A 14,132-nucleotide genomic window follows, 5' to 3' on the forward strand; every position below is an offset into this window, starting at 1 on the left:
CGCCCCACCGAAGTGTGCTCAGTGGGAGCACGAAGTAAAGGGATCGAAGCAAATAAACATATTATTAATATATGCAGTGCTTCAAATGTGGAACAGTCACAAATTATAATTAGCTTAAGCTGCGCGGCGCACAGGTCGAAAGTTGAAATTCTGCAGACTGTTCTGCCAGTTGCTCAGCGAAAGTCGCGCGACGAGGATCGACCATGCTTCGCAGTGGACTACTTGGCATCTGTGTGCTGCTCTTGCGGCTGCCTGGCGGCACAGCTCAGCACTACACCGACACGGGCACACACTTTGTGGACATGCCATACGGGCGGGTAACACCATCCGGACTGGGCAACATCTCCAGTAATCCGCACATCAATGCCATTGAGAATCTGGAGGAGCCGCCGACGCGCATTGTGAACGGCATACGCATACCCTGCGAGCGTGCACCCTACCAGGTGGCGCTGCGCTATGAGGGTCGGTTCATATGCGGCGGCAGCATATTGTCCCGCTATTGGGTACTCACGGCCGCCCACTGTGTCGTCGGCTACAGGGGCAAATATCGGGTGCGTGTTGGCTCCGCGCTGCAGCCAAGCGGCGGCCAGTTGCATCGGGTCGTATTTGCTGTGCCGCATCGCCGTTACAACAAGAAGACCATGCAGAACGATCTGGCGCTGTTGCGTCTGGCCACGCCCCTGCGCTATGAGCGCTGCGTGCAGCCGGCGCGCCTGCCTAGCAGCAGCCGGGAAAAGCAGTCGCCGCCGCCGCGCTGTTTCATGGTCAGCGGCTGGGGTTTGCGCAAGGCGTCGGCACAGAATGTCCAGCGGCATCTGCGCGCCACTGTCGTGTGCAGGGTAGCAGAAAGTCGGTGTCGCAGCATGTACAAAAAGGGCGGCGTACGCATCTACAGCCAAATGCTGTGCGCCCAGCGCCTGGGCCACGACAGCTGCTCCGGCGACTCGGGCGGACCGCTGGCATTTGGACGCACGCTCTACGGCGTCGTCTCCTTTGGCATTGGCTGTGCCAACAAAAACTATCCGGGCGTGTATGTAAATGTCAGGCGATTCAGGGGCTGGATACGCTATGTCACTGAGAGCTTCTCTTAATATTTAGGTACGTTTGAACAGGAAAAATAAAATACGCTTGCAAAACTCATAAATGATTTTCACTTAAGATATAACTCGGAAATAGAGAGAGGAGGAGAGATGAGAGAAACAATGTAAAACCCGGCGGATGAGAAGTCGAAGTGACGCGGTCAGCGAAAATCCGGGTTCGAATCCCAGACTCTGGTATTATCTTAGCCTAAGTTCTTATGATCAGTGCTATTTATAAAAAGTTAGGCTTAGTTTGTAACTATATCCTATAATGTTTGTAACAAAAACATCTTATACGTTGTTTTATGGGACTTGCTATAAAGTCCTAACAATCAAACATTTCAACTCGCTGAAGCCTAAGGTTCAAATCCACGCCCCTCTTTTTCAGTTGGCTGCTCTAAATTTAACAACTTGATTTAACTATTTGCTGCTATTTACAAATCTTATAAAATTAATAAAAAAGTATAAACCAACCTTTTTTTATTCGATTGGTTTACGGCTAAGATATATGGTCAAAATGCATGTGAAAATGGTACCTTCAAGTATCCCAAGTGGACACAGGTCAAAATTTCCCACCCCCATAACTCGGCCAAAACTCAACCAATTTTCATAAGGTTTTCTTTTTTGTTCATTATTTGGTCTCTAGAATAATCTGGCATCTAAATCTGGCAACATTATTTTTTGTCGAAATTCATGAGAAAATGGTACCCTCAAATACCCTGTATAGTCATAGGTGGAAATTTCCCACCCCATAGCTCAGTCAAATCTCATCCGATTTTCACGAGGTTTGGCTTTTTGTTCATGGTTTGGCGTCTAGAATAATTTGTCATCTAAATGTGGCAACATTATTTTTGGTCAAAATGCATGTACAAATAGTACCCTTAAATATCTTATATACACATAAGTCGAAATTTCCCAGCCCCATAACTCGGTCAAAACTCAAGTGATTTTCATAAGGTTTGGATTTTTGTTCATGGTTTAGCCTCTTAATAAATTTGGCATCTAAATCTGGCAACATTATTTTTGGTCAAATTTCATGTGAAAATGGTACCCTCAATGGTACCCAAAATGCCTCTAGATCAATTTGGCATCTAAATCTGGCAACATTATTTTTGTATATTTATATATTCAGAATCAATAAGTAGAGATTTGTGACATATATATATTCAGAATCAGTTAGTAGAGATTTCGGACGTATATATATTCAGAATCAGTAACAAGTCTCTTCATTTGAAAGCTTTGCTTACAGAAGGGACTCATGTTTTTGTTGTAGGCAGTGCATATTTAGGACTCGGGTAAATATACTAGGCCGATCCCATTATAAAGCTGCCATAGATATGATTGGTCAATAAAAAAGTGCCTTCTAACATATGAGCCAATTCTTAGGAAAATCAAACAATATATATTTATATTTGTACAGAAAAATTATATAAAAAATTGATCGTCCTTTTACTGGAAGGGTATTTCATGTTCGAAATACCCAAGTAAGTTATTTATACACGTTTTTAGACTTAAGAGTTATAAAACAGTTATAAAACTTACCCTCTTTGATGTTGTCATCTTCCTTCCTTGATCTAACATCAATATTCGGCAACTCCGCAGATATTTTGTGTTGTCTTAGGTTTTCTCCCCTCTCACACTTGTAAAGCTGCTGTTGCAAATTTGTGTAAATTATGTATTTGTGCACTTTTGATTTCATTTAAACGAAGTTTCCTGATGGCCCCCAGCGCATGTCAAATATCAAAACCAAATCGCGTCGGGCAGCCACTTGCGCAACACCACATCCACATCCACATTCACGTACCATCCCATCCCAGACCAGGCTGGCCAAATATCACTGCCATATGCGGTGGGCGTGCTCCGTTAATGCTGCTGCTGCTGCTGCTGCGACTGCGACTGCAGCTGCCTGTCGCCTGTTGCCCCCTCTCATGAAATTAACATAATCGTGCTCAGCCTCTGCCCATTGCCGCCCGCCTCCCGCCTCCCCCTCCACAAACACACACAACAAAGTGTTGAGAGCTAGCGCTGGCTGTCAAGTGGTGGCTGCCGGGCATACGAGATGAGGGTGAGGTGGCTGCGCCGGAGGATCGTTTAGCACTTTATTCGTCCCACTGTGTTGTGCAATGCGAGCATCCAAAATTGTAGGATTTGCGGTTTGTTGTGTTTCGTTTTGTTTTTGTTGTTACAATAAAGTGTTTAATTTTATGAAAATATGCTTTAAAATTTTACTTGTTTTAGCACGTGTATATATGTATATGTATATATGTATGTGTGTGTGAGTTGTGTATGTTTAGCTATATATAAATATATATATATATAGATATATATGCGTGTGTAAATCTCTTAAGCCTTTCCACATCAGTTTGATTTTTGTTTTTTTTTTTTATATTTGTTTATCATTAAGTTACGCTTATACAATTTTTACGTATTCTAACCTAAATGTATACCATTCTCTTTTAGCTGTTTGTTTAATAATAATAATAATAATAATAATATTTTGTTTATGTTTTGTAAATTTTAAACTATGCGCTATAAAAATGTTCAACAGCAAAAATTATATGCATTGCATTTGGTTTTTTTTTTTGTTTTTTTTTTTTATCGAAAGGTGGCCCAAAACACACACAAAACGCACATAAATTCTATTTTGAAAAATTCCATAAAAAATGTGTTTTAAAAAATTATTATTATTATTAATTTTTGTTAGCGTTTTTTTTTTGCTGCTGTGCACGCCACAAGAAACAAGTATCGCAAAAAACGTAAATAAAAATTTTAAAAAAATTTACAATTACAAAGCACATACACAAAAAATGTTTGTTGTTGTTGTTGTTAAATGTGAATATCTCCTTCTCTAGACAATGCACAGATTTTTAAAGCTATATAACAATTCAATTTTCTTATCGCACTGCGCTGCATTTACAATTTAGTTTTTGTATTTTGTATTGAACCTTTGAATCTTTAAATATTGTTTCGTTTTCTTTTCTTCTCTTTTCTTTTCTGTTGTTTTTGGTTTCTACAACAACGTTTAACAGCTATGAATTAACTTAAATGTGGGCTGCCAATTTGATTAGTTGGGCATTTGACTTGCGTCTCAACTTGAATGCGTTTCGTTCGCAGTTGAGCTCAGGCTGCAGACCCTCAGTGCTGTTAATGCTCGTATTATTATGATTAACTATACATTTGGAGCTGTGTTTTTTGTTTTTTTCGAAGAGCTATTACAATTAAAAAACCTTTTAAAACTGTTGAAGCCTACACATTGCACGTAACATTGTTTAAACTTTGTGTTTTAGTTTCTGCTGCAGCTGTTGTTGTTGTTGTTGTTGTTGGTTGGTTGTTGCTCAATCATACAACACATCACATATTTTACAGTTTAATAATACTTTCTTACACATAATTTTGTTATCAATTAATTCATATTTTCAGTTTTGTTGTTGTTGCTGTTGTATTTGTTGCTGCTGCGGCTGCTCTCAGCTATTTGTTATTGTTGTTGTCGCTCGATGCACCACCCCGTCAATGTGTTGTTGTTGTTGCTGTTGTTGTTATTTTTAGCTGCTGCTGCTGATTGATTGGTTGATTGATTGACTCCTTATGACAAAAACGGATTTGTAGCTGCCGCCTCCGGCTTTATCCACGGCATGTTGTTGTTTTGCTGCAAGTATTCAATATGAAAACATTAGTTTAAACAAATTCCCAAAATTATTTGCACATTGGAGCTAAATTAAGCAAAACTATCTACATGCAGTTTCTAGCAGCTACATTTGTTAATGTTTAATAATTAGTTTGTTAGCTTTAGTGGGCATATAAATATATATATGTATATAAGATTGTGGCTAGGTTCTAGGAGTTATATTAAATGGATAGCAGAGCATGCACATTCGAAAAAAACATTTTACCCATTTGCATTGTATTTTGCATATTTGTATGTGTTTTATTTAAGCGTCCAAGCCTCCATTGTTGGCTACAATTAGAAAATATTATGATCAACTGTGTTTGGCAACGAGCAGCTGCTTGTTAACATGAGTACGTTATTATTAGGCGCATTTAAGAGTAGCAGGGAATGAAACCGTATAGTTAGAAATTAAAAGAAATAGAATTTATAAAGAAAATGTATTAATAAAGCTTGAGTGTCAGAAATATCTATCAGTAACCATCAAGTTGAGAAGTCGTTTCTGTTTAGTTATGGAAAAAAGTGAGCTTTAACTATTGAGGATGATTATAGTCAGCAATATTGGTATGATTTTTGGAATATAGTCAGCATTTTTGGTTTAAAAAAACTGTTGTTCAGATTAATGAAAAAATCATCTAGGTGATCCGATTTTGTTTCTTGTTTCTTGGTTAAGTTCATTCATAGTCAAAATTTACGGCAAGAGTTTTGATAATAAAAATATATATAGTCAAATTTGAATGTGGAGTTAATCTAGAGATTAACCGAAATAGCACATTTCCTGAGAATCAAATCAGTTTGAAAAAGGTATGGAATTTGAAATTTAGAAGGAGCTTTTACTATGGATCTAAAATTTAATCTAGAGGGTCAACCATGGCCAAAATGGTTTTCATAAAAATCGGTTAAAACATGACAAAATAACGGAAGTTTTAAGTCTACAGAGAGGTTTTACTATGGAACAGGGATTTCCTCTTATGAATATTGACAAATCAAACTATGTAAGACTTAATCCGGTTTCATTCCCTGTGGAGCAATGTAGCACTTGCTGGCTTTAAAATCATACAAGGTTAAACGAAAAATTAATAAAAAAAATCAATAAACAAACAAACAAACTAGCTAAAAACTCAAGCAAAGCAACAACAAATCACAAATCTGTTTCTGGCAATAACAACAGCAGCAGCAGCAAATAATTAACAGCAACAAGGACAACAGGAGAACGACGAGCGACAGGATTCGAGCGGCTGCTCCTCAGTTTGCACTCACTTCCAGTTTGCAGTAGTGGCCAGCGGATGCGCTGGAATTGCCGTAGAAGCTGCCAGTTGGAGTTGCCGCAATGTTGCTATCGTAGCCCAATGGTGAAATGCTGATGCCCGGCGTATCGGCCAGGGAATCGGACAGGGCGCTGCTGTAGCACTGCGTGTAGTTGGAATAGCCCGGAGTGCTGTAATTGCTATATGGGCCAGCGGGTGCCGAGGGGCTGGGGAAATAGGAACGCGGCTGTGGCTGCGCCTCGCTCATGATATCCAAGTTGCGTATGTTGTCAATGGACGGACTATTATTGTAGCTCTGGCTGATGCCATAGCTATAAATGTTGTTGTTGTTCTCGCTCAGCGGATTGTTGAAGACCTGCTGCGTGCTCGGCTGTGGACGGGACAGGACGGGTTTATTGAAGGCGCCCAACAGATCAAAGTCGTCGATCAGCTTCAGGCTGGTCGGACGCAGCGGTTTCAGCGGCTTTGGCTAGGTTTGCGGTTACGAATGTCGATTTGGATTTCGATTTGGATTTGGATGTTGCATGCAACAGTTGCTCAAAATGTAAGGTAACGACAATAAGGCAAAGCAAATAGAGGGAAACAAAATGCAATGTTCAGAATGGAAACGATAAAGTAAAATAAAGAGTACCAATACAAATTATTAGAGAGATCAGAGGTAACCTCAAACAATAGAAATTTATATATGCATTATATATATGGTAATATATAGTAAGTAAAAGTATGAGAGAATTTGTTTTCAATTAAATACCTAAACGTACTCCGCCCAGACAAACGATAAAAAAAAAAACAAGAAAGAATGACTAACTGCGGCACGCCGAAGTTTGAATACCCTTATAGAAGTACAATTTTGATATGATGTGATATGTGCGGCAAATAAAGAAGCTCTGGCAATTGCTGTGTTTGTTTAAGATGTCTTGCAATAGCTCTTTTAGAGATATATAGAAAAGTGTCTTGAAATACAAAACGTTATTCATACAATAACTTTACTTTCAACTAACTATTTCTATGACACATAAATGATATAGTAATTCGATCTGGTCGGCTGCGAAATATATACTGCCGGCAACAGCAAGACAAACCTATGCGAAGTTTCATGATAAAAGCTTTAAAGCTGAGTGAAAACTTTGCATTGAAACAGACGGACGGATGGCTTATAGACTCGACTGTTGATACTAATCAGCAATATATATACTTTTTGGGCTCTTTAGCTTCTAGGTATTACACATTTCATGATAATTACAATACTCTCTATAAGGGTATACAAACACTGTCCGCTGCACACACACATGAACACACCTTACACACACTCACACTCACCTGAGAGGCTGCACTGACGCCGCCGCTGGCAGGCGCCCAGGGATCCTGATTCATGTTGACGGGGAAGGGCGGCTGCTGTTTCAACTGATTGATGGACGGCACCTGAGCGAAAAATGCAACAGCAACAGTTAAACAAATTAAACAACTATATATTATACAATCCAGTACTCACGGCTGGCTGCTGCTGCTGGAATAGATTCGTTTTGGGTGGCATCACATTGTCCGCAAACGGATTGTAGGCCGGCACAAGGCCAGACTGTGTCTGCGGCGTATTTGGCTTAATTAAATTATCCAAATTGACCAACGCCGAATTCTCGCCGAGGAATGCAAGCGGATCCCGATAGGGCTTCTTGGTGGTGGCACCCGTCGACGGATGCACCGAGCCGCCGCTGTTGCCGTAATTCGTCGAAAGCGGATCCATATCGTCCAGCAGCGAAGCTATCGGCAAGATAAAACTAATTAATAAAAAACGCAGCAAACACTTGGACGCACTCGGTCTGCTCACCATTGTTGTTGTTATTGGAGGCATTGGAATTGTTCTGTTCGGCGCTTTTATTGCGATTGGTTATCAAATCGAACTCATCAAATTCGGGCGATTGTTTCTGCAAGCGCAAGAGATTAGCTTCAAGAGCTCATTTGTTTTTAATTGTTATTAGACACTCACCTTGATGGCGCCTGTATGCATTGCCTTCCAGGGATCATCTAGCGCTCCGGTGCTCGGCTGCGCTGCTGCCCAGGGATCTGCCGGAGCGGCTGCCGCTGCTGCGCTGGCTGCTGGCTGCGCTTCCGCGAGCCAAGGATCGGCTGAGCTGCCATTGCTGGCCGCGTATTTCGTAGGAGGTGCTGCCAGGGCGGCGCTTGCTGTTGATTTCGTCAGCCAGGCATCGACGGGCGCAGGGGCGGCCATACGGCCATTTTGGCTGGCATTGCCGTTGGTTTGCAGCCAGCCCTCGTTGGAGGAGCCCGATGCGACGGATGGCGACTGTGTACGCAGACCCCAGGCATCGCCTGGTGCCGCCAAAGGCTGAGCCTGGGCAGCAGCTGCGCCCAGCGGCACACCGGCGCTCATAATAGTACGCGGCGCGGCCGAGGGATGCCAGGGATCTACATGCGGCGAGGCGGCGCCTGCCCACGGATCCGATAGCTGACTAGCTGCACGGCTAGACGGCGTAGCCCAGGGATCAACAACAGCAGCGGGAGCACCGCCTGCAGCGCCCAACGGTGGACTTGAAATGCTGGTCGCGCCCAGCGAGATATCCAGCAGGTCCAGCAAATGGCTCTGTTGCTCTTCCTTTTTGGGCGCCGCAATGGGTCGTCCACTGGTGTCCCTGTCATTGCAGGGTCTAATTTAGAAATAGAGGTAGCTGTACTTTAATTGCGAGCACTCACTTGAAGTCCTGTTCGCTCTGGCTGAGCGCTAATTGGAGACGCACATCGTCGCTGCGCCGCTTGGCCTCCTCCTGTTCGGCCTCCTCGCGCGACATGGCCATGGCCAGCTGCAGCTGTAGCTCCTCCTCGCCGGCGGTTTGCGGCCGCACCATTTCCAGCTCGGAGGCGTTTTTGGGCGGCTCCTCTTGCCAGCCCGGCGGCATGTCGCGCTGTGAGGGCCCATCGATGTAGCCATCGCTGCCAAAGCCGCTCGGATGCAGTGCGAAACGCTCTTTGGCTTTTAGCGCCTTCACGCGCTCATTCCTGAGGCGCTCGTCGTCCTTGAGCAGATTGACCAGCTGTTTGGCCTTTTCGCGCACATGAGTGCCCTGATCCTTGCCCTCCTCGAAGTAGACAAACTCGCGCAGCGTTTGTATGGCAAAAATATTCTCCTTGCATTGCTGGGCGACCTTTTCGGTGCCTGTCTTAATCAGATACTCGAGCAATATGAGCGCCTTGTAGACATGACGCCAGTTCTTGCCGTGATCGTTGAGACGTTTCCATATCATTTGCATTATCTCCGAGAAGGCAACCACATTGTACGTTAGATCGGCTATTTCGGCCATAATTGTGGCCGATGGCCCCCATGGATCATTGGAAGTAGCCTCGCGCACCTTGACCTGCAAATTTAAAGAGGAGATGTGAGGCAGATTATGGATATTATATACTGGACGTGGGTTTACCTGTGCATCGGAATAGTTGTGCGCGAGATTCTTGATGTTTCTGCGTAGTCCGGCGACATTGACCTGCATATCGTCTTTTTGTTTTCTCACTGTGTGACGAGAAGAGTGAAGAGAGGTGTTAACATGGCTAGAACTAAGTTGAATTAGCTGCGACTACAGATTATGTTTGTAATTTAATATATCTGTTCTATATATCTTCGGTTTCTTTATCTTATTCCGATTAACTGAAATTTTTGATTGTTTTAATTTTGTCTTTACGTTAAACGCTACCAAAACAAAATGAATTCTGTGTTGAAATGAATGTCACGTTACAATATATATACATATATATATATATATAAATTTGTATATATATAAATGTTTAGAAGGAAAAATAATCAACACAAACACGAGAACACAAATAAATTCCAATATATCGCACAGGGGCGCATCCGATTTCCGAGACTGTGCTTATTTCAATATTTTGATAAACTATTACGTGTGTGTTTGTATGTGTGAGAGTGTGGGTGTATCTGTATCTGTGTGTTGTGTTGTGTTCAAAACTCAAAAACAAATGCGTGTTGTTTTTACTTTTCAAAACAAGGCAAATACTTGGCTACTTTTGTATATTATTGCATGTGACTTGAGTCTAAAGATTAAGCTTAAAGCTCTGCTTAAAGTTCCATGGAAATGCGTGCCATTCGAGCTTTTTGCGTGAATCTTCTGCTTGAACAGGCACTTGAATTAAGTGCCTGTGAGCTTAAAGCTTCTTCAGACTCGTCGCATAAGCTTCTGCTTGAACAGACACTTCAATTTAGTGTCTTTCAGCTTAAAGCTTCTTTAGACTCGTCGCATACAAAACATAACAAGCCACGTTCACATTAATTCAGTGTCATTTTACAAGTAGTTTATTAATATGTATACAATTAATCATAGGCGGTGTATTTTTTAGTAAATGATTATGCAAAGAAAACATTAAGACTTACTTTTCGGTTTGTTTTTTGTTTTTTATTGCGTTTGACTTATACAAGTAGATTTGTTTTCGGTAAATATTTTGCTTTGCTTTCTCTATATGCTATATATAGAAGGTGTTTTTTTTTAATTGCTTGAATTTGTTCTTTAGCTTTATATTTTGTTTTTGGTTTTAGTTTTGTTTTGCTGTTTAAGTGCTCCAAAGCAAGCTAAGTATGAGATACAAGATAATACAGTCAAAATACGTAGTATAAAAGTACATATGTATATATAGTTATGTATATATAAGATAAATATTTTGTTGTTGTGGTTAAATATACATATGTGCACTAGTAAAGCACACCAAAAGATAAGTTAGAAATATATTTCAACTGTGCAACAAAAAGATAAATATTTAAAAAATTATTAATAACGAAACCAAACAGAGCCCGCCGTAGGATCCAAGTTCGAGTCTGGGACAGACCTCAACAGAGCGAGAAGAAGACTTTTACTAGGCAGAATAGAGGAGGAACTTGTAATTCAATTTGCAAGGAAAATGAAGGAAACAAGTAAGATGGGCAAATTTAGAAAAGCTGCGAAAAAGGTCGCATCTGAAATACTCTGCACACTGATAGATAAAATCTGACTGATATGCTGCACTAGCCTACAAGAGAAGAGTCGTATAAAAAGGAGAATGAAAAGATAAATATCTGCCAGCTGATTAAATATTTAAGTAAACACACTTCTAGAACTCACGACCCTGCTAATATGCGATTTCCCTATGCCTCCGGCTATGCAAATTTCTAAGAAGCCACAAAAATGCCACGAGCAGACTGCAACAATGGGGAAGGGTATTTTTAAGTACCGGAAATAATGGAAAAACATGTTTGGAATAGGCAAAATTGCAGCTAAGCGTCGTTATGCAAAATGCAAAATTATAATAATTGCACTTTTAATAAGTGAAAGAGGAAGAAACTATGCAGAAGGCCTTCAACTTTTAATCAATGCAAGAACCAAATAAAAAAATCAAAGTCCAACAAAAAGTTCTAATTGGGAATACATTTTAAAAAGTTTCCAATCGGGAATGTTTTTGAAGAACAGTAAAAAAAAAACAGCTCAAGCTAATCGAAAATTATGTACGTCACAAATCTGCAAATCTGAAAAACACACACACCCACACACACGCACAGTCTTTATGGCGTAGCTCACTTTAAGCTGATAAGATATCAGCGAGCATTAAGAGTTTATTTTATTTATTTCACTCGCAGTCAGGTAAACACTGATATTTCAACATTGAGATTCTAGAACGAGTTGGAATGCGTAGTTGCCACCGAAGTGTGAGGAACGCACTTGACACATATTAAAGCCGGCTTGAAAAGAAACTACGTGCAGAACTCGAACTCGAACTCGAGCTCGAAAAGCTCAGTTCGAAACTAGTCGAACGGGTATTCGTATATGTATATGCACAGTTGTATGTGTTTGTGTTTTTGTGAATGCTGCGGGATTCATTGACCGCTGCCGAGTTGTAATAATGGGCCGTGCGTGAAGATCAGAGAGAGCGAGCTTTAAATGCGGGCCGGTCGTTAACGGTTTGTTTGTTTTGTTTGTGGTTTGCTCTCAGTCTCCGGCTCTCTGCTTACTGCAGCAGAAATAGATGTAAAAGGTAACACGAATAATTCAATTAAATGTCGCACAAGGAAAACAAGCAAGTGAAGTTAAAGGAACTGAAAATGAGGGGGAGGTGCATTGGCCCGAACTTGAGCAATTGAATGCCAGACGCAAACAAGCAATAAACTAGAAAGAGAGAGCAAGCGTTACGAATCTGTATGGTGGCAACGACGCGCACTTTCTTTGTTGTGGCGCTTTATTTTTGCACTTGACTTTTCAGCGACGGCGACGTTTTTATTGCCAAAAATATATTAGTGTATACGTGTTTGTGTGTGTGTGTGGATAAACTGAACGGCTTGTGTTGTACTTTCTGCCAAGGAGAGCCTTGAATTTAACGTCAAGTTCAATGAACGTAGACTAAAAAACAATTCGCGCAGCGGAAGCACACTGCAGCAGCGGACGCGAGCTTTGCCGAGATCGAGATCACAAGCGAGACTGAGCGAGCGACTGAGTGCGTGATGCGAATTGATACGAATGTGATTTAAATGGCGTTCAGCAACAACAACAGCAACAACAACAACCACTTGCACACATTAGAACAAATTATTATTATGTGCTCTTTGTTTGTGTTGTGAGCTGTGTGCTGTGTGTTGTCTAATGCTATTAGGAACCCCCTTTGTCTGTGCGGTTTGTCCGTTTTATCGTTTAGCGCAACGTTGCGAATGTGTGGAATCGATAATGGGGGAATGTCTAGTCGAAGGTCAGCGCATTTGCATAGCGCACAGCCCACTGTGCAGGCCTCTGATCTTGCGCGCGCTCTCTCTCACTCTCTCTCTCGCTCTGTCTCTCTCGCATCTTCAATTCTAATGTTGCATTTTGGTGCATGCAGGCGTACAATTTGGGGCGTGTGCATTCTGTGTGTGTGTGTGTGTTGCTGCGAGCGTGTGTGCGTGCGTGTGCCTATTTGATAACAAATCGAAAGGAAAAATGCGATTAGATTTCATAACTACTTATTTGTGCGCATATTTGTATACATTTCCATGTTGGTATGCACTGACAACTGATATATGCGACACCTTCATTCATTAGTCACTTCTAATACGGCGAAATGGGCAACATAAACCAGTTCCAAATGGCCCGGCTATGACTAAGCCGCGGCGCGGCGGAACGGCGAAACGAGCCGGCGAAAATACAGCAGCAACTGTTATCAACAAAATGATAAATACGAAAAGAAAGAAATAGAACTACAACTACTACAACTACAACTAATAAACCCACAGTTTATATATTTTTATATACAAATAATAACAACTTCCGTTTAGTGAAGTATAGTATAAGATGACGTACACACACATACACATACACATATGTATATGTACAATATGCTTGGCATACGCTGCCAAATGCATAAACAAATGGCAACTATTTCGAAATCAGTAATAACAAAATAAAAACACAAAAAAATAGTTGCTGCCAGTTGCCAGCAGCAAATACAAATGAAAGAAAACTAAAGAGAAATGCTCGCCCCAAACGCTGCCCACGTCCGCTTACCTGCTGCAATACTTCTGACTTCTCTCCGCACTGCGCGTTGTGTTGCCTGCAGTTAGCTAGTCCGTGTATATGTTTGTGGTGTGCGTGAATGTATGTCTATGTGTAGGTGTGTATGTGTATGTGCATGTGTGTGTGTGTGTGTGGTGTGATGTGTGTGGGGCTCCAAGAAACAACGACAACTACTCCTCCCAGCTAGTTTTATATTTTTACGACTTTCTTTTTAAATATGCCCGACAGTCACAAGACGATGACAACAACGGCGACGTCAACAGAATTGCAGTGGAAACTAATTGTATATGTCGAAGTGCACGCGGGGGCGTTATTTACACTTTTTGCACGGAACACGAATATTAGCCAAATATAATATGAAACAGAGCAATGATTTTCTTGTTTTGTATGGCTTTTGCGTTTGCTTTCTTTTTCTGCTGCTGTTTTGCTCCGTCTCCACTCGCTGACGATGGTATTACTAAAACAAAAGGTAAAGAAACGATACATCGATATAAAGTCGAGTAGCAACTACGTGTTGCCAGCTATCGATTGCAAAGCATGGCTGAATTGTCGATTAAATAAAGCTAAAATGATAATTGGCCAAAAAAATATA

General features: G+C 41.3%; 2 protein-coding genes across 11 annotated transcripts; one reads left to right on the plus strand and one right to left on the minus strand.

Annotated features, from left to right (window-relative positions):
• The first annotated feature begins 203 nt into the window (after positions 1–203).
• Positions 204–1,091, plus strand: LOC135429461 (trypsin alpha-3-like). The gene has a single exon (XM_064683764.1). The coding sequence runs from the start codon at positions 204–206 to the stop codon at positions 1,089–1,091; it is 888 nt and encodes a 295-aa protein (XP_064539834.1).
• A 3,342-nt stretch (positions 1,092–4,433) lies between these two features.
• lqf (epsin homolog lqf) lies at positions 4,434–13,992 on the minus strand. Of its 10 annotated transcripts, XM_064683804.1 has the most exons (10): positions 13,532–13,992; positions 10,408–10,602; positions 9,443–9,531; positions 8,721–9,379; positions 7,996–8,674; positions 7,837–7,933; positions 7,504–7,769; positions 7,332–7,433; positions 6,004–6,480; positions 4,434–4,725 (listed from the first exon to the last, which is right to left on the minus strand). In XM_064683804.1, coding segments are annotated over exons 2-10 (2,433 nt in total). In that variant the 5' UTR covers positions 10,409–10,602; positions 13,532–13,992; the 3' UTR covers positions 4,434–4,662. The 10 variants fall into 10 exon arrangements, with proteins under 10 accessions (XP_064539874.1, XP_064539875.1, XP_064539873.1 ...); XM_064683805.1 differs by lacking the exon at positions 10,408–10,602; XM_064683803.1 differs by lacking the exons at positions 10,408–10,602; positions 13,532–13,992 and adding an exon at positions 9,831–9,983 and having other exon boundaries at positions 7,996–8,650.
• Positions 13,993–14,132: the final 140 nt, after the last annotated feature.

This window comes from Drosophila montana, unplaced genomic scaffold, assembly GCF_035044405.1.
Source record: "Drosophila montana isolate Dmon_TW-CO22-7 unplaced genomic scaffold, ASM3504440v1 contig_2667_1, whole genome shotgun sequence".
Taxonomy (NCBI): domain Eukaryota; kingdom Metazoa; phylum Arthropoda; class Insecta; order Diptera; family Drosophilidae; genus Drosophila; species Drosophila montana.